Below are 23,618 nucleotides of genomic sequence, written 5' to 3' on the forward strand. Positions count from 1 at the left end.
CTATGAGAGGATGCTATTAAATCGACTAGGACCTGTTATCGAACCCAAGCTTATTGCACAACAAGCAGGTTTCAGACCAGGGAAAAACTGTACAGGTCAAATTCTTCATCTGACTGAACGTATCGAGGAAGGCTATGAGAAAGGCTGCATTACGGGAACAGTTTTTGTGGACCTTACGGCAGCCTATGACACGGTGCAACATAGAAAAATGCTGCATAAAGTCTACCATATCACCCGGGACTTTGACTTTACAAAAACTGTCCAGACCCTCTTAGAAAACCGCAGCTTCTATGTGGAGTTTCAGGGCCAGAAAAGCAGATGGAGGAGGCAAAAGAATGGTTTACCCCAAGGCAGCGTTCTTGCACCGACCTTATTTAATATCTTCATGAACGATCAGCCACAACCACCACTCACAAAGAGCTTTATATATGCTGATGACCTTGGCCTTACAACACAAGCAAAAGATTTTGAAACAGTTGAAAAGCAACTCACCAATGCCTTGAAAGATCTCTCCAGCTACTACAAGGAGAACCACCTGAAGCCTAATCCTTCCAAGACACAAGTGTGTGCTTTCCACCTACGTAACCGCGAAGCCAACAGGAAACTGAAAGTTACTTGGGAAGGCCAAGAGCTCGAACACTGTTTCCATCCTAAATACCTTGGTGTCACCTTAGATCGAACACTAACATATAGGAAACACTGCATGAACACCAGGCACAAAGTAGCTGCACGCACTAACATCCTGCGGAAACTGACTGGCAGCGCATGGGGAGCAGACCCACAAGTAGTAAGAACCTCAGCCCTGGCCTTGTCTTTCTCAACTGCAGAGTCTGCCTGTCCTGTTTGGCACAAGTCTGCCCATGTGAAGCAGGAGGACATAGCACTGAATGAAACATGCAAAATCATCACGGGATGCCTTAAACCTACACCTGTTGATAAACTCTACAAGTTAGCTGGCATTGCCCCTCCTGACGTGCGACGGGAAGTTGCTGCTAACGGTGAGAGAAAAAAGGTCGAACATTGTGAAAGCCACCCACTGCATGACTATCAGCCTCCTCCCACCAGACTCAAATCAAGGAAGGGCTTCATGAGAACCACCACTCCCTCCTCTTGATGTTCCTCCAGCAGCAGCAAGGGTGTCTCTCTGGGCAGCTCAACCTGGCAATTCTAACTGGATGGCCCCCCAAGAGGGTCTTCTTCCAGGGGCAAACCAAGAATGGGCAACTTGGAAGTCCCTGAACAGACTCAGAAGCGGAGTGGGCAGATCAAAAGACAACTTGGCAAGGTGGCACTACCTGGAGGAATCCTCCACCTTGTGTGACTGTGGAGCTGAACAAACAACTCAGCATATGCATGCTTGCCCACAATGCCCTGCCTCATGTACGGAGGAGGAGTTGTTTAAAGCTACAGACAATGCGGTTGCTGTTGCCCGCTTTTGGTCCAAAACTATTTAGTTGCTTGTGATTTCTTTTTTTTCTTTTTCTTTTAATTTTCTTTTTATTTCCATTATTTGAAATGTACAATGCTTTTGACATGAAATAAATAAATAAAAGAGGAAACAAACAATGAATTGAGAAGAAAACTAGGCTTTGGGCATAGAGAAGATACGTAGGGTGATTTTTCACAGTATTTCTGTAGCAACTCTGGAGATAAATGAACTGTGAGTGTATGAAACATAAGTGGGATGGAGCAGCAGCAAGAATCACATCCTTTCATAGGAGACAACGAAAAGGCTCAAAAGTAGTAATACCCAATAAAAGTGGGAAATGGATACCAAGTCATTACATACAAAGATGGCTAACAGTTTCTCATACACTCTATAAAAACTCCAGATATAGGTTTTCAGATTCTGCAGCTGCCCTTTGATTCAGCCAGTGGTGTCATATCCAACATCATCCCAACTCATTAGGCAATAATACCAAACATATACACAATAGACATTTAAAAATGCCGTGCAAGAATGTCAAAAGGCTTCAAGGGCGATTTGGTATTTCTACTGAGCAGATGCAGTAATTCCTTCCTTCTCCTCTTTCTTGCAGCCCCCACCAGTAACTCTTTATTCCTGCACAAATTTCTTGTTCTGAGATCAATGTTTGGAACTTAGAGGGAGCACCAAATGTTGAAAATGTAATAATGATTTAATTGCGGAGCTAGATAAAACAACAAGAGACAGAACGTGGCAGAAGATGCAAACTTGTAAGCATTTCAGCACCAAGGACAGTAGCCCCCAAGATGGCACAAAGTCGTGCAATGAGGGACAAAATCTAAACTGTGAAAAGAATTGTTCTGGTTGTTACAAATTAGAGGTAAAATTAAATGAAACTTAAATTTGTAAATCCAGTAAAAGGGCTGCTGTGGACAAGGAAGTCTTTAGTCTATCAAGATGCAATATATAATTCATGGCAGCAGAATGCTACCTAGACCTTTGGAAAGATGGCTTATGTCAGTGTATTGACAGAAAAATCTACAGGAATTGAAATATGCAATCCAAGTTGTCAAAAGTAGGAAGTTGGTGAATATATCTTCTTCACCATCATGAATATGAGGGCAGATCCATGTTCACAGAGGGCTTGGGTGATGCCTATTTTAAGCATGTACAACTGAAATGTGAACTGAATGAACATCTAAAAACACTACTAGCCCATGTCTTCAGGACACCTTCTTAAAATGAGTGCTCTCTGGAGCACAACTGCTGACTGTGAACACATGAGCTGAAATATCAGGGTGGAAAAGGTACACCAGAATATTAAATGATTTTCAGTTCAACAGGTGACACACTTTCCTTTCCTAACACATCTGCCACCTTCTCTATTTCTCTGCTTTTTTAAAAAAGAAAGCATATTTGCAGACCTACCAGCTCAGGTTTTCATGCTCAATTTGAGACACTAAAATCAGTGCTGGAAGAGTTTGCCTTGAAGTTCATTGGCTGTCAGAGTAAAGAGACTATGGATGCAACTGCCCTGTAAAACGAATGCAATTTGATATCACTTTAACTGCCATGGCTTGGTGCAATGGAACTCTGGGAATTGTAGTTTTATGAGGCCTTTAATCTTCTCTGCTGGCATCTCACCAAACCACAAATCCCAGGAGTCCATAGCGTTGAGCCATGTCAGTTAAAGTGCTGTCAAATTGCATTAATTCTACACTGTATATAGATCCATCCAAAGTCATATGAAAGGCTAGACTGAGTGGTGAGACCCGCTAGGTCTTGAGTTTAGGAACATGACTGTTGGAGAGAAAAACAGAGCCAGCTTTTCATCCACCATGGGCCCTCCATTCAGGCCTCATCCTAGAGTTCCTTGGTTTTGTTACTCAACTCTCAACTTGGTCAAGAAATGAGAAGTCCCCCTTCCAGTTGCTTGCTTCTTACCTCTTCTACATGAATTCAGGGAGAACATCTCTGGCAGAGGAAAAGGGTACAGGTCCTGGAAAAAAACAAAAGGTGAGGGGTGATAAAAATCAAAATAAATCAAAGGAGATATCACTCATTGCTGTTAATTGACTTATTTGTCATCAAATCAATTCATCTTATGGTGACCCTATGAATGAAAACCCCTCCAACAGACTTGTTGAGGACAGAATCTAGGGCTTCATGTGTGCAAAACAGATGCCATGTTGATGAGATCCATTTCAGTCTTAAGACACAGCTATATACATATTGAAAATGCATGGCCTGCTTGTTTTCTATATGTGAAACTGAAATTGCTTCCCTAGATATGAAACTGAATTAGATCTCAATCGTTTCTTTTAAGAACAGCAGCTTTGAAGACAGGGCGAGGAGGACTTATGAGCACGCTGCAGGGAAAGAGTTCAGCTCAACCACCCGCTTTTTATGATCCTGACTCTGATTTTCCCCTAAGTGGTATTTAAAGTTTTAAAAAGCAACAGCACATTGCCAAAACATGCATTTAACATGACATATGGTTTGGCTTTAATCAGCAGTACACCAATTATTAGAATAAAAGAAAATCCAACACAACAAAGAGAGGGAAAAGCTCATGATGTTGCCAAGAGCAATTTTAACTGTCTATACTCTGCAGGGGACCCAACTGATAAGTCACAAAAGGGCCAAGATGAACTTCTCCTCTCCTTTCAGCTGCACCTTGAATGGCAGTAAACCAGCAGCAGCAGCGCTGAAGAAGAAAAGGATGAAAAAGATCCCCTGCCCAAGTCCACACACTCCTCTGCAGGCATAAGAGCAGGAGCCGATACAGAAGAGGGATTCAACACATAATAGAAACAATGAGGGATTCCTCATTGTGAACCTTTGTGACTAAGGATGGCATTGAGGTTTGGGACTTTGCTCTAGGAAATTAAAAAGGTGACATAGATACCCACCTTTGGTTAATAATTTGGCTACCCATCTAAGATATGTGAAATGCTCAATGGAAAGATCAACCTCTCAACCCCATCACAAGTAGCATGGATTGAGATAAGTTAAAGAGGAATTTCTGATGCCTTTAAGAGTCGGTGAGGTGAAATCTTCACCAGGTAACATTTTGCATTATTATTATTTTATTATTTACAGTATTTATATTCTGCCCTTCTCACCCCAAAGGGGACTCAGGGCAGATCATAATGTACACATACATGGCAAATATTCAATGCCATATGAACATAGAGACAGAAACAAAGACAGAGACACAGAAGCAATTTAACCTTCTCCAGCTTCCTAAGGGTATGCTCAATTCCAGCCACAAGGGAAGTAGCTGCTTCATCATCCACTGTGATACCAAGTCATTGATGGATATTTCCTGATTCCAAACACTGCTGGACAATGTTTTTATGGTGTAATAAAGTAGTTAAATTAGCCTCCCCACATAAGCAGTACCTAAATTTCCTACTTGATAGATGCAACTATCTTTCGGGTTGCTTAGGTCAACAACAAGCAGGGCTATTTTTTAGTGGCTGGGTGCTCACGCCGACACGGGCTGGCTTCAAGCTCATGACTTCTTGGTCATGATTTATTGCAGCTGGCTACTAACCAGCTGCGCCACAGGCTGGCCCTCTCTGACATAAGATGGCACCACATCCACCTAAATCTCTTTGGGCCATTGAAATAGCCTTCCCCTTCCATTCTCACGTGTTGCAAGCCCAGCCAAGAGCTGCTGCCAAGCCAGATTTCTCAATTCCCAGGCAGTCCTGGTGGGTGAAAAGCAATTGCCATCCAAGAGCCAGACTGAAAGGGAAGGCTGTCTCCCCTTCACAGTTCTACCAGACAAAGTAAAAGGTATTTTTCCTACCAACAAGTGGTACAGACCTGAAGCCAAGGCTAGTGTTTTTGGACCAACGTCAAGGCTTTTAAATTCCTGTTGAGTCCTCTGAAGCATATCTCCATGATTGTAAGCTTCACATTGGGGTGTTTGGTACACAGATTTTGAGGCAGGAAATCATCATTGATTTCTGAGTCAAAAGCTAGCCTTTGCCAGTGAATATTCTCTACAGCTAGACTTCAGCGCCTGGTCCTGAATTTATTAAAACCCAAGAGCGATAAAGGCAGCTGAGCAACTGAAAGAATAGTGTCTGGGCTACTCAAATGCCTGGCAAGTCACAACTCTCTTCTATAGAAATGAATAGACTCCAACCCAATGCAAACAGTGAGATTAGGGATATTTAACTGCACACAAGACAAGGCATAGTAATAGTTTTCAGAATCTTTTTTCTCTCTTCAACCTCAATTCTCTTGACAAATGCCCAGCAGATTTATAGAACCCCAAGCCTATGTTTCTATTATTTATTTATTGAATTTATACCTGAGTTTTCTTCCAAAGTGGTTTCAAGGCATGTTACAATAATGTTAAACAGAGCCAGATATTCCAAATCCTTTTTTCATTCTCAAACACTTGCAGACTGTCTTCACAAATCCTGCAACCGTTTAGTGGTCCAGATATGAAATTCCAAATGACATCTCTTAATTCAGTTCAATGAAGTGACACCTTTCTGTGGCAATTGTTTACTCTAAAATCCTGAGGTTCTTAGCTATTCAAAGCCAAAGCCTGGAAAAACTACTCTTAAGCTGGCTGCAGGGAGTCCGGGTATTGTAATCTGAAAAGTAACTTTTCTAAGATCTGCCCAAAATTATATAAAACGCAGACATGATACCTCAGAGGTGTAATTATCTTCCATTCCAAGGAAGTGTCAAAGTATATACAACTCATATATATTCAAAGGCAGAAGCATGCATATATGCAGCAGTGTTAACATAGTACACGGCATTTAAACCATCTTCCTAGTGGTCAGGCCAATATTCCTCCTTCACCGTGAAGCCTGTACTGCATATCATGGTGTTGAAATAGGACTTTTCACATATGCAACCAGCAACACAGTCTTACACCTTGATTCTATGTTCCTTTTCCCTTCGACCGCCTTCCACTTTGCCAATCATCATTGCCTTTTCTAATTTGAGGAGCGTATCATACAATCCCTTTCCTATTTGCAACACGATGTGCTATTCCATGTTACCTTTCTATCTGCTCCTGTCACATGAGTATTATTCTTACACATAACACAGCACAGCATCCAAATGCACCCAGGTACTTCCCGCTGGACAATAACTTTATCCAGGTGAGAAGATTGAGTCTAACCCAAACATTTTTATAATGCCTACAGTTCTGGCTGCCACCAAACCAACCTTGGTAAGATTAATCGGATTCCATTCCATCTTCACTTTTTAAAGTAGAAAACCCAGGGTGCATCTACACTGTAGGATGAATACAGTTTGACACCACTTGAACTACCCTGCCTCAATGTGAGGGAATCCTGGAAGCTGTCATTTGGCAGAGAAGGCTAAAGATCTTGCCAAACCACGATTTCCAGGATTCTATAGCATTGAGCCACAGGAGGTCAAATGGCATCAAACTGCTACAGATGCACCCATAGGGAAGGGAAAGGCACCTTTAAAGCTCACCGATTTATTTTCGCATGAACATATGGGGACAAGTCTTCTCAAGAGCACATCAGATACTGATCACACTTCCCACCACCATCTCTACATTTCCCACTAGGAATATAAATAAATATAATAACAACAACATAGGCCTGCAATTATTATTATTATTATTATTATTATTATTATTATTATTAATAATAATAATAATAATAACTTTATTTTTATACCCCGCCCCATCTCCCCGAAGGGACTCGGGGCAGCTTACATGGGGCCTAGCCCAATAAGACAATCAATATCAATAGCACGACTATAAAAATTATACCAGTGAAACATCAATAGCAATAAAACAATCGTTAAAATCAGCAAAAAGCATACAAAAAACATACAATATTAAAACAGGAGACTAATTCATAAAATCCAGAACAGAATGTGCCAGTAGAAATGGACAATAAAGTGCAAAATAGCATTGGCAACATCAATTAGCATTGGCAACATCAACAATTACAAAAAAAACCCCCCCAAACCTTCCCCCTATTTTGTAGCTATTTTAATGTATTTTTGGATGTTGAACTACACACATTTTCCACAAATTACATACTTCTATCAATTCTGTTGTTACTTAGTTTTGAGGAAGTACAAACACTGATGATTTCTTTTAGTGCTTTAGAATGGATTTCTGTGTTTCCCATCATAGTGTTTTTATTAGAAGACTATGTTTTTCATCCTATCTCTTTTTTGTCCCCAATATTATTATTTCTCATATTTACTCCCCTGTTTTCTCTCAGCCTCACACAATGACCCAAGAGGCCCAATTCTCCCTCTCCCCATTCATTCAATTCCATTAGACTTCCCCATCCCACTTCCCGCCTCCATCTCTAAGGAATAAACAATACCCCAAACAGTTCCCTCTCCTCTTGTCCCTCTCCATCCCTTAAGTCACTTGATTCACCACAGATGCCTCATCCGATCTCTTTTCTTCATCTAATATTGCTGTCGCTACTCTCTCATTTGTTTTCTTCCCACAACATAATATGCCCTCCAATAATACCACAAACAGCCCCTCTTTTCCCATCATTTAAAGCTGACCCTTAAATTCCTCCTGCTAATTCAGACCAGAATTTCCCATCCCATTTTTGTTCTATCTCCTGAGATACAACAACCCCTCATCCACTTTGTTTGCACACCACAATACCCCAAAAAACCCCTTGTTCCAACTCATCCATTCAGCATGAGCTTCCAAGTGGCTCTTCACCCAGACCACCATCCCCTTTTCTTCCCCATGTTACTACTACTACTACTACTACTACCACTAATAATAATAATAATAATATGAACAATAACAATAATACAATTCCCTCACTTGCTTCCTTTCTACATCACACAAAAAAACCCCAATGAATACCCAAACCAACCTCTTCCCCACTCCTCAACCTTTCATACAGGACCCCATCCCTTTTTCTCTTCTTTATTATTGATGTTAATAATATTATGACTATTAATAATAATATCACCTGCTTTCTCTATACATCACACAAAGACCTCGCGCCCCCCGAATACTCCAAATAGACCTCTCACTCCTCACCATTCTTTCAAGCTAATTTACACAAGACCCCCATCCAATTCCCACATTATTAATATTTTAATAAGATTAACAATAACAACAATAATAAATAATAAAATATAGTAATAACAACATTACCCTTCACTTGCTTTCTTTCTACAGCACACAAAGACCCCCCAGAATACCCCAGATTGGTCTGTTCTTCTAATCCTCATCCTTCATGCAAGACCCCACATCTATTTTAGTCCCCTTTGTTATTAATATTAATATAGCTATTAATAATAGAAATAATAATATCTACTGCTTCCCTTCTACATCGCATAAGGACTCCCCACATGAATACCTCAGAAGCCCCATTCTTCTATCCCCAACATCCTTTCAAGCTGCACCTATTCAAACAAGACCCCCTGATGTTTATTATTAACAACAACAATAATAATGTTTCCTTACATGCTTCCTCACCACATTATACAAAGAAGACCATGAATACCCCAAACAGGCCTCTTCTTCAACCCCTCATCCTTTCATACAAGACCCCACCTCCTTTCCTCCCCTTTGTTATTAATAATAGCATAACTATTAATAATAGTAATAGTAATAATAATATCAACTGCTTCCTCTCTACATCACACAAAGAAGTGTACGAATACCCAAACAGGCCTCTTCTCCACTCCGCATCCTTTCATACAACACCCCATCCCTTTCCTTCCCCTTTCATTATTAATATTAATAATCACTATTATTTAAAATTATTTTTTTATCACCTGCTTCCTCTCTACATCACAGAAAGACTCCTTCCCCTGAATACTCTAAACAGGCCTCTTCTCCTACTCCCACTCTCCATCCTTTCAAGCCTCCCCTCATTCATACAAGACCCCCTTTATTATTAATACTAATCGTATGATCACTATCATTATTATTGATATCTCCTCACCTGCTTATAATAATAATAGTAATAATAAAAACTTTATATACCGCCCTATCTCCTCAAGGGACTCAGAGCAGTTTCCAACATTAAAAACATACAGTCAGTTAAAATACAGCAATTTAAAATATTAGACACAATAACAGATGTGCATAACAAATAATCAAGAAAACATGTAATCCACAATTTAAAACCTAATAACAGAACTCCATCAGTGAGTCCAAATACAGTGGCCAAGATTTAGCGTTGGAATGGCCAACTATAAAGTGCTAATTGTGCCAGGTATTCCAATACCGGGTGGGCAAGGGTGGATAAAAAGCTAAACAAGGGCATAGCTGAAGGGTCTAGGGGCTCTATTCAAAAATTTTCTTAAACCACCAAGTTTTCAGCTCTTTACGGAACGAGAATAAAGTGGAGGGTATTCCAGAGTCAGGGAGCCACCACCGAGAAGGCCCTCTCCCTCGTTCCCACCAACCGTGCCTGAGATGGTGGCGGGACGAAGAGGAGGGCCTCTCCAGAGGATCTTAAGGCTCGCGCCAGTTCATAGGGGGAGATGTGATCACAGAGATAGGTTGGTCCTGAGCCGGTCAGAGCTTTATAGGTCATGACCTGCACCTTGAATTGGGACCGGCAGCTTTGTACATCACACAAAGACCCCCAATGAATACCCCAAACAGGCCTCTTATCCCACTCCCCATCCTTTCATACAAGGCCCCCATCCCTTCCCCTTTTGTTATTAGTATTAATATTATCACTATTATTATTAATAATAATATCTCCTCACCCGCTTTGTCTCTACATCACACAAAGACCCCTTCCCCTGAATACCCTGAACAGGCCCCTTCTCCCACTCCCCATCCTTTCAAACCTCCCTTCATTCATACAAGACTCCCTTTATTATTAATACTAATGGCATTATCACTACCATTATCATTATTATTATTGATATCTCCTCACCTGCTTTGTCTCTACATCACACAAAGTCCCCTTCCCCTGAATACCCCAAGCAGGCCTCTTCTCCCACTACCCATCCTCTCATGCAAGACCCCTATCCCTTTCCCTCCCCTTTATTATTAATATTAATAATATTATCACTATCAATAATAATAATACCCCCTCACCTGCTTCGCCTCTACATGACACAAAGACCCCTTCCCCTGAATACCCTGAACAGGCCCCTTCTCCCACTCCCCATCCTTTCAAGCCTCCCTTCATTCATACAAGACTCCATTTATTATTAATACTAATAGTATTATCACTACCATTATCATTATTATTATTATTGATATCTCCTCACCTGCTTCCTTTCTACATCACACAAAGACCCCCAAACAGGCCTCTTCTCTCACTCCCCATCCTTTCATAGAAGACCCCCAGCCCTTTCCCTCCCCTTTATTATTAATATTAATAATATTATCACTATTAATAATAATGATACCTCCTCATCTGCTTCCTTTCTACATCACACAAAGCCCCTTCCCCTGAATACCCTGAACAGGCCCCTTCTCCCACTCCCCATCCTTTCAAGCCTCCCTTCATTCATAAAAGACTCCCTTTATTATTAATACTAATAGTATTATTATTATTATTGATATCTCCTCACCTGCTTTGTCTCTACATCACACAAAGACCCCTTCCCCTGAATACCCCAAGCAGGCCTCTTCGCCCACTCCCCATCCTCTCATGCAAGACCCCCATCCCTTTCCCTCCTCTTTATTATTAATATTAATAATATTATCACTATTAATAATAATAATACCCCCTCACCTGCTTCGTCTCTACATCACACAAAGACCCCTTCCTCTGAGTACCCCAAACAAGCCTCTTCTCCCACTCCCCATCCTTTCATGCAAGACCCCCATCCCTTTTCCTCCACTTTATTATTAATATTAATAACATTATCACTATCATCATCATTATTATTATTGATATCTCCTCACCTGCTTCCTTTCTACATCACACAAAGACCCCCAAACAGGCGTCTTATCTCACTCCCCATCCTTTCATAGAAGACCCCCATCCCTTCCCCCTTTATTATTAATATTAATATAATAATAATAAGAATAGATATCTCCTCACCTGCTTCGTCTCTATATCACACAAAGCCCCTTCCCCTGAATACCCCAAGCAGGCCCTTTCTCCCACTCCCCATCCTTTCAAGCCTCCCCTCATTCATACAAGACCACATTTATTATTAATATCATTATTATTATTATTATTGATATCTCCTCGGCTGCTTCCTTTCTACATCACACAAAGACCCCTTCCCCAGAATACCCCAAGCAGGCCCCTTCTCCCACTCCCCATCCTTTCAAGCCTCCCCTCATTCATACAAGACCACATTTATTATTAATATTATTATTATTATTATTGATATCTCCTCAGCTGCTTTGCTTCTACATCACACAAAGACCCTTCCCCTGAATACCCCAAGCAGGCCCCTTCTCCCACTCCCCATCCTTTCAAGCCTCCCCTCATTCATACAAGACCACATTTATTATTAATACTATTATTATTATTATTATTATTATTGATATCTCCTCAGCTGCTTCGCCTCTACATCACACAAAGACCCTTCCCCTGAATACCCCAAGCAGGCCCTTTCTCCCACTCCTCATCCTTTCAAGACTCCCCTCATTCATACAAGACCACATTTATTATTATTATTATTATTATTATTATTATTATTATTATTATTATTATTATTGATATCTCCTCACCTGCTTCCTTTCTACATCACACAAAGACCCCTTCCCCTGAATACCCCAAGCAGGCCCTTTCTCCCACTCCTCATCCTTTCAAGACTCCCTTCATTCATACAAGACCACATTTATTATTATTATTATTATTATTATTATTATTGATATCTCCTCGGCTGCTTCCTTTCTACATCACACAAAGCCCCTTCCCCTGAATACCCCAACCAGGCCCTTTCTCCCACTCCTCATCCTTTCAAGACTCCCTTCATTCATACAAGACCACATTTATTATTAATATCATTATTATTATTATTATTATTATTGATATCTCCTCGGCTGCTTCCTTTCTACATCACACAAAGCCCCTTCCCCTGAATACCCCAAGCAGCCGCCTTCTCCCACTCCTCATCCTTTCAAGACTCCCTTCATTCATACAAGACCACATTTATTATTAATACTATTATTATTATTATTATTATTGATATCTCCTCACCTGCTTCCTTTCTACATCACACAAAGACCCCTTCCCCTGAATACCCCAAGCAGGCCCCTTCTCCCACTCCCCATCCTTTCAAGCCTCCCCTCATTCATACAAGACCACATTTATTATTAATACTATTATTATTATTATTATTATTATTATTATTATTATTATTGATATCTCCTCAGCTGCTTCGCCTCTACATCACACAAAGACCCTTCCCCTGAATACCCCAAGCAGGCCCCTTCTCCCACTCCCCATCCTTTCAAGCCTCCCCTCATTCATACAAGACCACATTTATTATTAATACTATTATTATTATTATTATTATTATTGATATCTCCTCAGCTGCTTCGCCTCTACATCACACAAAGACCCTTCCCCTGAATACCCCAGGCAGGCCCCTTCTCCCACTCCCCATCCTTTCAAGCCTCCCCTCATTCATACAAGACCACATTTATTATTAATACTATTATTATTATTATTATGATATCTCCTCAGCTGCTTCGCCTCTACATCACACAAAGACCCTTCCCCTGAATACCCCAAGCAGGCCCTTTCTCCCACTCCCCATCTTTTCAAGACTCCCCTCATTCATACAAGACCACATTTATTATTAATACTATTATTATTATTATTATTATTGATATCTCCTCAGCTGCTTCGCCTCTACATCACACAAAGACCCTTCCCCTGAATACCCCAGGCAGGCCCCTTCTCCCACTCCCCATCCTTTCAAGCCTCCCCTCATTCATACAAGACCACATTTATTATTAATACTATTATTATTATTATTATTATTATTATTATGATATCTCCTCAGCTGCTTCGCCTCTACATCACACAAAGACCCTTCCCCTGAATACCCCAAGCAGGCCCCTTCTCCCACTCCCCATCCTTTCAAGCCTCCCCTCATTCATACAAGACCACATTTATTATTAATACTATTATTATTATTATTATTATTGATATCTCCTCAGCTGCTTCGCCTCTACATCACACAAAGACCCTTCCCCTGAATACCCCAAGCAGGCCCTTTCTCCCACTCCTCATCCTTTCAAGACTCCCCTCATTCATACAAGACCACATTTATTATTATTATTATTATTATTATTATTATTATTATTGATATCTCCTCACCTGCTTCCTTTCTACATCACACAAAGACCCCTTCCCCTGAATACCCCAAGCAGGCCCTTTCTCCCACTCCTCATCCTTTCAAGACTCCCTTCATTCATACAAGACCACATTTATTATTAATACTATTATTATTATTATTATTATTATTATTGATATCTCCTCACCTGCTTCCTTTCTACATCACACAAAGACCCCTTCCCCTGAATACCCCAAGCAGGCCCCTTCTCCCACTCCCCATCCTTTCAAGCCTCCCCTCATTCATACAAGACCACATTTATTATTAATACTATTATTATTATTATTATTATTATTGATATCTCCTCAGCTGCTTCGCCTCTACATCACACAAAGACCCTTCCCCTGAATACCCCAAGCAGGCCCCTTCTCCCACTCCCCATCCTTTCAAGCCTCCCCTCATTCATACAAGACCACATTTATTATTAATACTATTATTATTATTATTATTATTATTATTGATATCTCCTCAGCTGCTTCGCCTCTACATCACACAAAGACCCTTCCCCTGAATACCCCAAGCAGGCCCTTTCTCCCACTCCCCATCCTTTCAAGCCTCCCCTCATTCATACAAGACCACATTTATTATTAATATTATTATTATTATTATTATTATTGATATCTCCTCAGCTGCTTCGCCTCTACATCACACAAAGACCCTTCCCCAGAATACCCCAAGCAGGCCCCTTCTCCCACTCCCCATCCTTTCAAGCCTCCCCTCATTCATACAAGACCACATTTATTATTATTATTATTATTATTATTATTATTATTATTATTATTGATATCTCCTCAGCTGCTTCGCCTCTACATCACACAAAGACCCTTCCCCTGAATACCCCAAGCAGGCCCCTTCTCCCCATCCTTTCAAGCCTCCCCCCATTCATACAAAAACCCCTTTATTAATAATATCAAGACTATCACCACTATGATTAGTAATACCACCATCACCTGCTTTCCCTGTCCATCACACAAAGGAGGCCCCGGATCCCCCCGAGAGGCCTACTCCGGCCATGGCTCCATCCCCTCCATCACCTCAGGCTCCCTCCATAGGATTATCCTTATTTCTCCTCCGCCTCCTTCCTCCTACCATGAGGCCTCTCCCTCCGGCTCCTCGTCGGAGAGGATAGGCTGTCTCCCTCCGCGCGGCCTCCTCCTTCCTGCCTTCCTTCCTCCCTTCTCTCTCTCTCTCTCAGCCTCTCTCGCCGGCCCGCTGATTCCTTTTCTCTCCCCCTCACAGCAACCCCGAACTACATTTCCCGGCAGGCGGTTCATCCATTTCCGGTTTTTTTTCCTTCTGACGCAAACGGAAGTGCCGGCTTGAAGGGAGAAACGAAAGCTGGAGTCTTTACAAAAAGGAGAGGCGGGGCTCTTTCCCTCCCCAATCGCTCTGTCTCCAAGGCAACGGGGCGGACCAATGGGAGAAGGCGGTGGGCGGGGCTAAAGGGAAAGCAGGAAGGGAAGTGGGCGGGGCAGGCGAGGCAAGGAGTTTTTAAAAAAAGGAGAGGCGGGGCTCTTTCCCTCCCCAATCGCTCTGTCTCCAAGGCAACGGGGCGGACCAATGGGAGAAGGCGGTGGGCGGGGCTAAAGGGAAAGCAGGAAGGGAAGTGGGCGGGGCAGGCGAGGCAAGGCAGGTGAGTTCAGGGGGACGCGGGAGCCGCTCAGGTGAGTTCTTTTAACCCCGCCCAGGCCTCCCTCCTGCTTGGGTTCACCTGTCGGGCTGCCAGCCTCCACTCTTTCCTCTTTATCTTAGGCTTCACCTCCAGGCCTTCTCCATTCTGGATTACCTCAGGCATGGTGCCAATTTGGGCCTTCCCTCCAGGTGTTTTGGACTCCAACTCCCACCATTCCTAACAGCCGGTTCCAAACCTGCAAATGTGAGTAGATCAATAGGTACCGCTCCGGTGATAAGGTAATGGCATTCCATGCAGTCATGCCAGCCACATGATCTTGGAGGTGTCTACAGACAACGCCAGCTCTTTGGCTTAGAAATGGATATGAGCACAAAGTCCCACAGTCGGACACAACTGGACAATGTCAGGGGAAAACCTTTATCTTTTACCGCCTTCAACTCTCTCCCCCCCACTTCTTCTGGATTTTATCCCTTTCAGTTCTCCCCTCTTCTAGTGTTTACCTGTTGAACTGTCACCTCAACTCAGGGGTCTTCAAACTTTTTAAGTGGAGGGCCGATTCACAGTCCCTCAAACTGTTGGGGGGCCGGACTAGGATGAAATAGTCCAAAATTAGGATTGTTGTTGTTGTGTGCCTTCAAGTCATTTCAGACATAGGTAAGCAAAGAAGCCTCCAAAGACCATCGAGATGGTCTCATAAGACCATAGATAAGGAAAGGGACCCTCAAAGACCATCTAGATGGTTTCATAAGACCATAGATAAGGAAAGGGGCTTCCAAAGGCCATCTAGACAATCTCATAAAACCATAGGTAAGGAAAGAGACCCTCAAAGGCCATCTAGACCATCTTATAGGACCATAGGTAAGGAAAGGGACCTCCAAAAGCCATCTAGATGGCTTCATAAGGTTGTAGCTAAGCAAAGAGACCTTCAAAGACCATCTAGGCGATCTCATAAGGCTATAAGTAAGCAAAGAGACCTCCAAAGACCAGGTAAAGTTTAGGACAGGGGCCAGGTAAATGACCTTGGAGGGCCGCATCCGGCCCCCGGGCCTTAGTTTGGGGACCCCTGCCTCAACTCTTTCCTCTTTTTTGGGCCTTACCTGTTTAACTGTCACATTAAGCTCACCCCTCTTTCGGCCTGTATTTGCCAGACTGTCTGATCTTATTCTGGGCTTGACTTGTTGGATTGTCACCTTTTATGCCTTACATCTTCTGAGCTTTACCTGTTGGACTCACCTTCAACTCTTCTTCTTCTTCTGGCCTTTACTTCCTGTCTTTACCTGTTGGCTTTTCACCCTCTTCTCTTTCCTCTTTTTCTGGGATTTACTTTGCTGGTTTGTCACCTTCAGGTCTGCTCTCCTCTTCTGGGCTATACCTGTTGGGCTATCACAGGCATGGGCCAATTTGGACCCTCCCTCCAGGTGTTTTGGACTCCAACTCCCACTATTCCTAACAGCCGGTAGGCTGTTAGGAATGGTGGGAGTTGGAGTCCAAAACACCTGGAGGGAAGGCCCAAGTTGGCACCATGCCTGCTCTACCTGTTGGGAATTTATTTTTGTTTTATTATTTATTCATATTTGATATATACAAATACATATATTTATTTATTTACTACATTTACATCCCGCCCTTCTCACCCCGAAGGGGACTCACAGCGGCTCACAGATAATATGTACATATAATATATTATTAGCATAGCACAACATTAGCATTATATTTTACCATATTGTACTATACCGCCATACTCTAATATTATTACTAATATTACCTGTAATATATAATACTAGCTGTGCCCGGCCACGCGTTGCTGTGGCAAAGTGGTGGTGGTATTGGTTGAAAATTGTTGTGTAATTTTTATTTGACGTTATTTGCAATTTTTTTTATTAATTTTATTGTAAGTTATATTTTTATTTATTATATTTTATTATTTTCTTGTATTATTTTTAGTTATTTTCTGTTATTATAGTATTTTATTGTATTAATTTTTAGTGTTTATTATTATTTTTTATTGGGTTGCTAGGAGACCAAGTTGGAGGAGCTTAGCCTTCTAACTGGCAGCAATTGGATAAAAGCAATTATTCCTCTCCCTCTAATTAGGACTTTATTTTTCTTTTCTTTTTGTTGTATCAACCTAGAGGCGTGGATGATGGGTTGTTTTGTCAAATTTCGAGGTTGGGGGGCCTGTAGTTTTGTTGTTTTGTGGGTCGCCGTGATGCCATCACTCTTTTATATATATAGATGTAATTAATATTATTATGTTGTAATATTACTATTAGTATTATATTGTATTAAATTATAATGTTACTATCAATATTATATGTATATAAAATATATTAACTATTATTTATTATTGTACTGTGTACTATATCATATATTATATACAATAATATATGTACATATATAATAACTACAGTAGAGTCTCACTTATCCAACATAAACGGGCCAGCAGAACGTTGGATAAGCGAATATGTTGGATAATAAGGAGAGATTAAGGAGACACCTATTAAACATCAAATTAAGTCATGATTTTACAAATTAAGTACCAAAACATCATGTTACACAACAAATTTGACAGAAAAAGTAGTTCAATATGCAGTAATGCTATGTAGTAATTACTGTATTTACGAATTTAGCACCAAAATATCACGATATATTGAAAACATTGACTACAAAAATGCGTTGGATAATCCAGAACGTTGGATAAGCGAGTGTTGGATAAGTGAGACTCTACTGTACATATATTTATTTATTTACTACATTTATATCCCGCCCTTCTCACCCCGAAGGGGACTCAGAGCGGCTTACAAATAATATGTACATACAATATATTATTAGCATAGCACAATATTAACATTATATATTACAGTAGAGTCTCACTTATCCAAGCTAAATGGGACGGCAGAAGCTTGGATAAGCGAATATCTTGGATAATAAGGAGGGATTAAGGAAAAGTTAATTAAACATCAAATTAGGTTATGATTTTACAAATTAAGTGCCAAAACATCATGTTATACAACAAATATGACAGAAAAGTAGTTCAATACGCAGTAATGTTATGTTGTAATTACTGTATTTATGAATTTAGCACCAAAATATCATGATATATTGAAAACATTAACTACAAAAATGGCTTGGATTATCCAGAAGCTTGGATAAGCAAGGCTTGGATAAGTGAGACTCTACTGTACTATATTGTACTATACCACTATACTGTGATATTATTAATGATGTTAGATATTATGATGTAATATATAATATATAATTAATATTATTATAGTGTTTTATTATTAGTTTTATATAGTATTACATCATAATATTATCAATACAGTAGAGTCTCGCTTATCCAACGTAAACGGGCTGGCAGAATGTTGGATAAGTGAATATGTTGGATAATAAGGAGAGATTAAGAAAAAGCCTATTAAACATCAAAATAGGTTATGATTTTACAAATTAAGCACCAAAACATCATGTTATACAACAAATTTGACAGAAAAAGTAGTTCATTGCGCATTAATGCTATGTAGTAATTACTGTATTTACGAATTTAGCACCAAAGTATCATGATATATTGAAAACATTGACTACAAAAATGCGTTGGATAATCCAGAACGTTTGATAAGTGAGACTCTACTGTACAAATACATATATTTATTTATTTACTGTGTTGCCGAAGGCTTTCATGGCTGGGATCACAGGGTTGTTGTATGTCTTTTGGGCTGTGTGGCCATGTTCCAGATGTATTCTTTTTCATTGTATTTTTAATAAAATTTCATATACCATAAGAGAAAATGAAAAAAATTTAGTATACATCGAAAGTGGGAGAACAATAATTTTGTTATAGTAAAGTAGGAAAAATGAGAGAAAAGAGAAAAATAAGGCAAAATAATGGTGGGAAAAATTTTAAAAAATTCTGAATAAAAGAAAGATATTTTGAAAAAAAATATCTTTTTTTTTTCCAAAATGTTCCAGAAGTATTCTCTCCTGACGTTTCGCCCACATCTATGGCAGGCATCCTCAGAGGTTGTGAGGCATGGAGAGACTAGGCAAGGAAGGTAAATATATATCTGTGGAGAGTCTATCATATCAGACTACACAGAGTAGCCGTTGAAATCCACAAGCAAGTGGACAATTTCAACAGAAAGGAGGAAACCATGAAAATGAACAAAATCTGGCTACCAGTATTAAAAAACTCAAAAATCAGAACAGTAGATGGGAAGCAACACTGAGGGCAGAGGAGCCCCAGGGACAGCTAATGACTCTGAACAAAGGATGCCCCCCAGCCTAGAGACAAACCTTTCCAATGCTAATTAGGGTGATTAACTGCAACATTAACTGACTTCCAACTGACAAAGGACTCTTGTCACACCCTGGACTCTCCACAGATATATATTTACCTTCCTTGCCTAGTCTCTCCATGCCTCACAACCTCTGAGGATGCCTGCCATAGATGTGGGTGAAACGTCAGGAGAGAATACTTCTGGAACATGGCCACACAGCCCGAAAGACTTAAAACAACCCTATTTATTTACTACATTTATATCCCGCCCTTCTCACCCCGGAGGGGACTCAGAGCGGCTTACAGGTAATATATACATACAAAATATTATTAGCATAGCACAATATTTGCATTATATATTACTATATTGTACTATACCACCATACTGTAATATTATTAGTGATATTAGATGTAATATATAATATATAATTAATATTATTATGGTGTTTTATTATTAGTATTATATAGTACTAGCTGTGCCCGGCCACGCATTGCTGTGGCGTTGTCTGGTGGTGTTGGTGAGAAATTGTTGAGGTAGTGGTGGTATTGAATGTCTGTTGTATGGTTGTCTTTATGTTTAGTATGCACACTGAAGTGGATTATATGGCAGTGTGGAGTCAAGATAATCCAGTTCAAAGCAGATAATCTAAGATTATAAATGGGTTATATAGCTGTGTAGAAGGGCCTTGAGTCTACACTGCCATATAATCCAGTTAAAATCTGATAATCTGTGGAAGAGGCCTAAGTGAGGCTTAACTGTGCCTGTCCCCTGGGCTGAGGAGGTTGCTAGGAGACCAAGTGGGCAGAGCTTAGCCTTCAAACTGGCAGCAATTGGATAAAAACTATTATTCCTCTCCCTGTAATTAGGACTTTATTTTTTCTTTTCTTTTTGTTGTATCAACCTAGAGCCGTGAATGATGGGTTGTGTTGTCAAATTTTGAGGTTGGCGGGCCTGTAGTTTTGTTGTTTTGTCCGCTGCCCTGATGCCATCACTCTTTTATATATATAGAAGATTACATCATAATATTATTATCAATATATGTATATACATTATGTCCATTGATCATATAATATGTTGTAAACCTGTTTGGGTTCCCTAGGGGAGGAAGGCGGTATATAAATGATGTAAATAAATAAATAAATATTAATTATTATTTATTATTGTATATTGTATTGTATATTATATACAATATGTATATATACATATAAAATAACTAGCTTGGGGACCTGGCAGTGCCCGGGTTTATAGATGAAGGCATTGTTTATTTTGGGATGTTAGGTGATATCACCGAAGTTTGGTCCAGATCCGTCATCGGCTGGGTTCAGGGCTCTCTGGATAAGGATGAACTACAATTCCCAGATTCCCAGGGAAATCATCCCCAAACCCTGACAGTACTCCCAGTTGGCCATGTTGGGTCTGTGTGCCATGTTTGGTCCAGATCTGACATCAGCTGGGTTCTGTGCTTTCTGGATGCAGGTGAACAGTTCCATCTTGTCTCCTATGCCATTAGTTGGGGGCCCCTCCCCCACTAACATGCTATGCTAACAATATATATATATATATATATATATATATATATATATATATAGTATACAATATAATATACAATAATATAGAATGATATAATATATCGTATATACATATAATATTGATAATATTATAATGTAATACAATTAATACTAATACAATATAATAATAGTAATTATATATTATGTATTACATGTAATGTTACTAATAATATTACAGTATAGTGGTATAGTTCAATAAAGTAATATATAATGCTAATATTGTGCTATGCTAATAATATAATAAACTGTATGTACATATCATTTGTAAGCCACTCTGAGTCCCCTTCGGGGTGAGAAGGGCAGGATATAAATGTAGTAAATAAATAAATAAACTACAACTCCCAAAACCAGGGTCCATTCCCTTTAACCCCTGCAGTATGTTCAGTTGGTCATGGGACTTCTCTCTGTGCCAAGTTTGGCCCCATTCCATTGTTGGTGGAAGCCACAGTATCAGTGAAGGTACTGAATGTCCCATTATCCGTGGCAAGTTTGGTCCAGATCCATCGTTGGTTAGGTGAACAGTGCTCTCTGGATGTAGGTCAAGTACAACTCTTGTGAATCATAGTGAATTCTCCCCCAAATCTCTTGTTCAGTTGCTGATCAATTCCTCTGATAATGGTGTTCCGTAGGAAAGGGTAGGAAAGTGTTAAGGGAGAGACAGTGGGCGGGGTCATGCAAATCAAGGAACCCTGGGATGTCCATTCTGGAGGAAAAACAGAACATCTAGGATGAAATTGTCCCCACAGGAAAGCCTTCATTTGAGTGAGTGGCAGTAGTATTATAATTAATATATTAGTATTATTATATTACAATATTATTATATATTGTATTATTAGTTTTATATTGTACTAGCTTGGGTACCCGGGTTGTTTGAAAAAGGCATTGTTTGTTTTGGGGTGTTAGATAATATCATTTAGTTAATTAATAACACTATTAGGGGGGGGACAGTCTTTGATTTTGTTTTTTACGAATGCCCCCATTAGAAAATACATAATGATGACCAAAAGGTCGGCAGTTCAAATCCAGGGAGCGGAGTGAGCTCCTGCTGTTAGCCCCAGCTTCTGCCAACCTAGCAGTTCGAAAACATGCAAATGTGAGTAGATCAATAGGTACCGCTCCGGTGGTAAGGTAATGGCATTCCATGCAGTCATGCCAGCCACATGATCTTGGAGGTGTCTACAGACAACGCCAGCTCTTTGGCTTAGAAATGGATATGAGCACAAAGTCCCACAGTCGGACACAACTGGACAATGTCAGGGGAAAACCTTTATCTTTTACCGCCTTCAACTCTCTCCCCCCCACTTCTTCTGGATTTTATCCCTTTCAGTTCTCCCCTCTTCTAGTGTTTACCTGTTGAACTGTCACCTCAACTCAGGGGTCTTCAAACTTTTTAAGTGGAGGGCCGATTCACAGTCCCTCAAACTGTTGGGGGGCCGGACTATGATGAAATAGTCCAAAATTAGGATTGTTGTTGTTGTGTGCCTTCAAGTCATTTCAGACATAGGTAAGCAAAGAAGCCTCCAAAGACCATCGAGATGGTCTCATAAGACCATAGATAAGGAAAGGGACCCTCAAAGACCATCTAGATGGTTTCATAAGACCATAGATAAGGAAAGGGGCTTCCAAAGGCCATCTAGACAATCTCATAAAACCATAGGTAAGGAAAGAGACCCTCAAAGGCCATCTAGACCATCTTATAGGACCATAGGTAAGGAAAGGGACCTCCAAAAGCCATCTAGATGGCTTCATAAGGTTGTAGCTAAGCAAAGAGACCTTCAAAGACCATCTAGGCGATCTCATAAGGCTATAAGTAAGCAAAGAGACCTCCAAAGACCAGGTAAAGTTTAGGACAGGGGCCAGGTAAATGACCTTGGAGGGCCGCATCCGGCCCCCGGGCCTTAGTTTGGGGACCCCTGCCTCAACTCTTTCCTCTTTTTTGGGCCTTACCTGTTTAACTGTCACATTAAGCTCACCCCTCTTTCGGCCTGTATTTGCCAGACTGTCTGATCTTATTCTGGGCTTGACTTGTTGGATTGTCACCTTTTATGCCTTACATCTTCTGAGCTTTACCTGTTGGACTCACCTTCAACTCTTCTTCTTCTTCTGGCCTTTACTTCCTGTCTTTACCTGTTGGCTTTTCACCCTTTACTCTTTCCTCTTTTTCTGGGATTTACTTTGCTGGTTTGTCACCTTCAGGTCTGCTCTCATCTTCTGGGCTATACCTGTTGGGCTATCACAGGCATGGGCCAATTTGGACCCTCCCTCCAGGTGTTTTGGACTTCAACTCCCAGAATTCCTAACAGTCTACTGGCTGTTAGGAATTCTGGGAGTTGAAGTCCAAAACACCTGGAGGGCCCAAGTTTGACCATACCCGGGCTATCTCCTTCAAGTTTCCTTTTCATTTCTACAGTGTATAAACCCAGAGAGAAAGC

General features: G+C 40.6%; 1 protein-coding gene and 1 long non-coding RNA gene across 5 annotated transcripts in view; one reads left to right on the forward strand and one right to left on the reverse strand.

Moving 5' to 3' along the window:
- The window catches only part of dhx30 (DExH-box helicase 30), a 39,304-nt gene extending 24,325 nt beyond the window's left edge, over positions 1-14,979 (reverse strand). For 2 of the 4 annotated variants that reach the window (XM_062984590.1, XM_062984589.1), the window contains exons 1-2: positions 14,801-14,979; positions 3,371-3,425 (exon numbers count right to left, since the gene is read on the reverse strand). In XM_062984590.1, coding sequence (XP_062840660.1) covers positions 3,371-3,425; positions 14,801-14,803 — 58 coding nt within the window. In that variant the 5' untranslated portion in view covers positions 14,804-14,979. Of the gene's footprint in view, positions 1-3,370; positions 3,426-14,661; positions 14,780-14,800 lie in introns of those variants that run through there. The other 2 variants (XM_062984592.1, XM_062984591.1) reach the window with 1 other exon arrangement.
- A 96-nt stretch (positions 14,980-15,075) lies between these two features.
- LOC134300017 (uncharacterized) lies at positions 15,076-21,158 on the forward strand. Its single transcript, XR_010007281.1, has 3 exons — positions 15,076-15,344; positions 15,464-15,587; positions 19,724-21,158. It is a non-coding gene; the product is annotated as an uncharacterized LOC134300017 (long non-coding RNA).
- Positions 21,159-23,618: the final 2,460 nt, after the last annotated feature.

This window comes from Anolis carolinensis, chromosome 6 (assembly GCF_035594765.1).
Source record: "Anolis carolinensis isolate JA03-04 chromosome 6, rAnoCar3.1.pri, whole genome shotgun sequence".
NCBI classification, from domain to species: domain Eukaryota; kingdom Metazoa; phylum Chordata; class Lepidosauria; order Squamata; family Dactyloidae; genus Anolis; species Anolis carolinensis.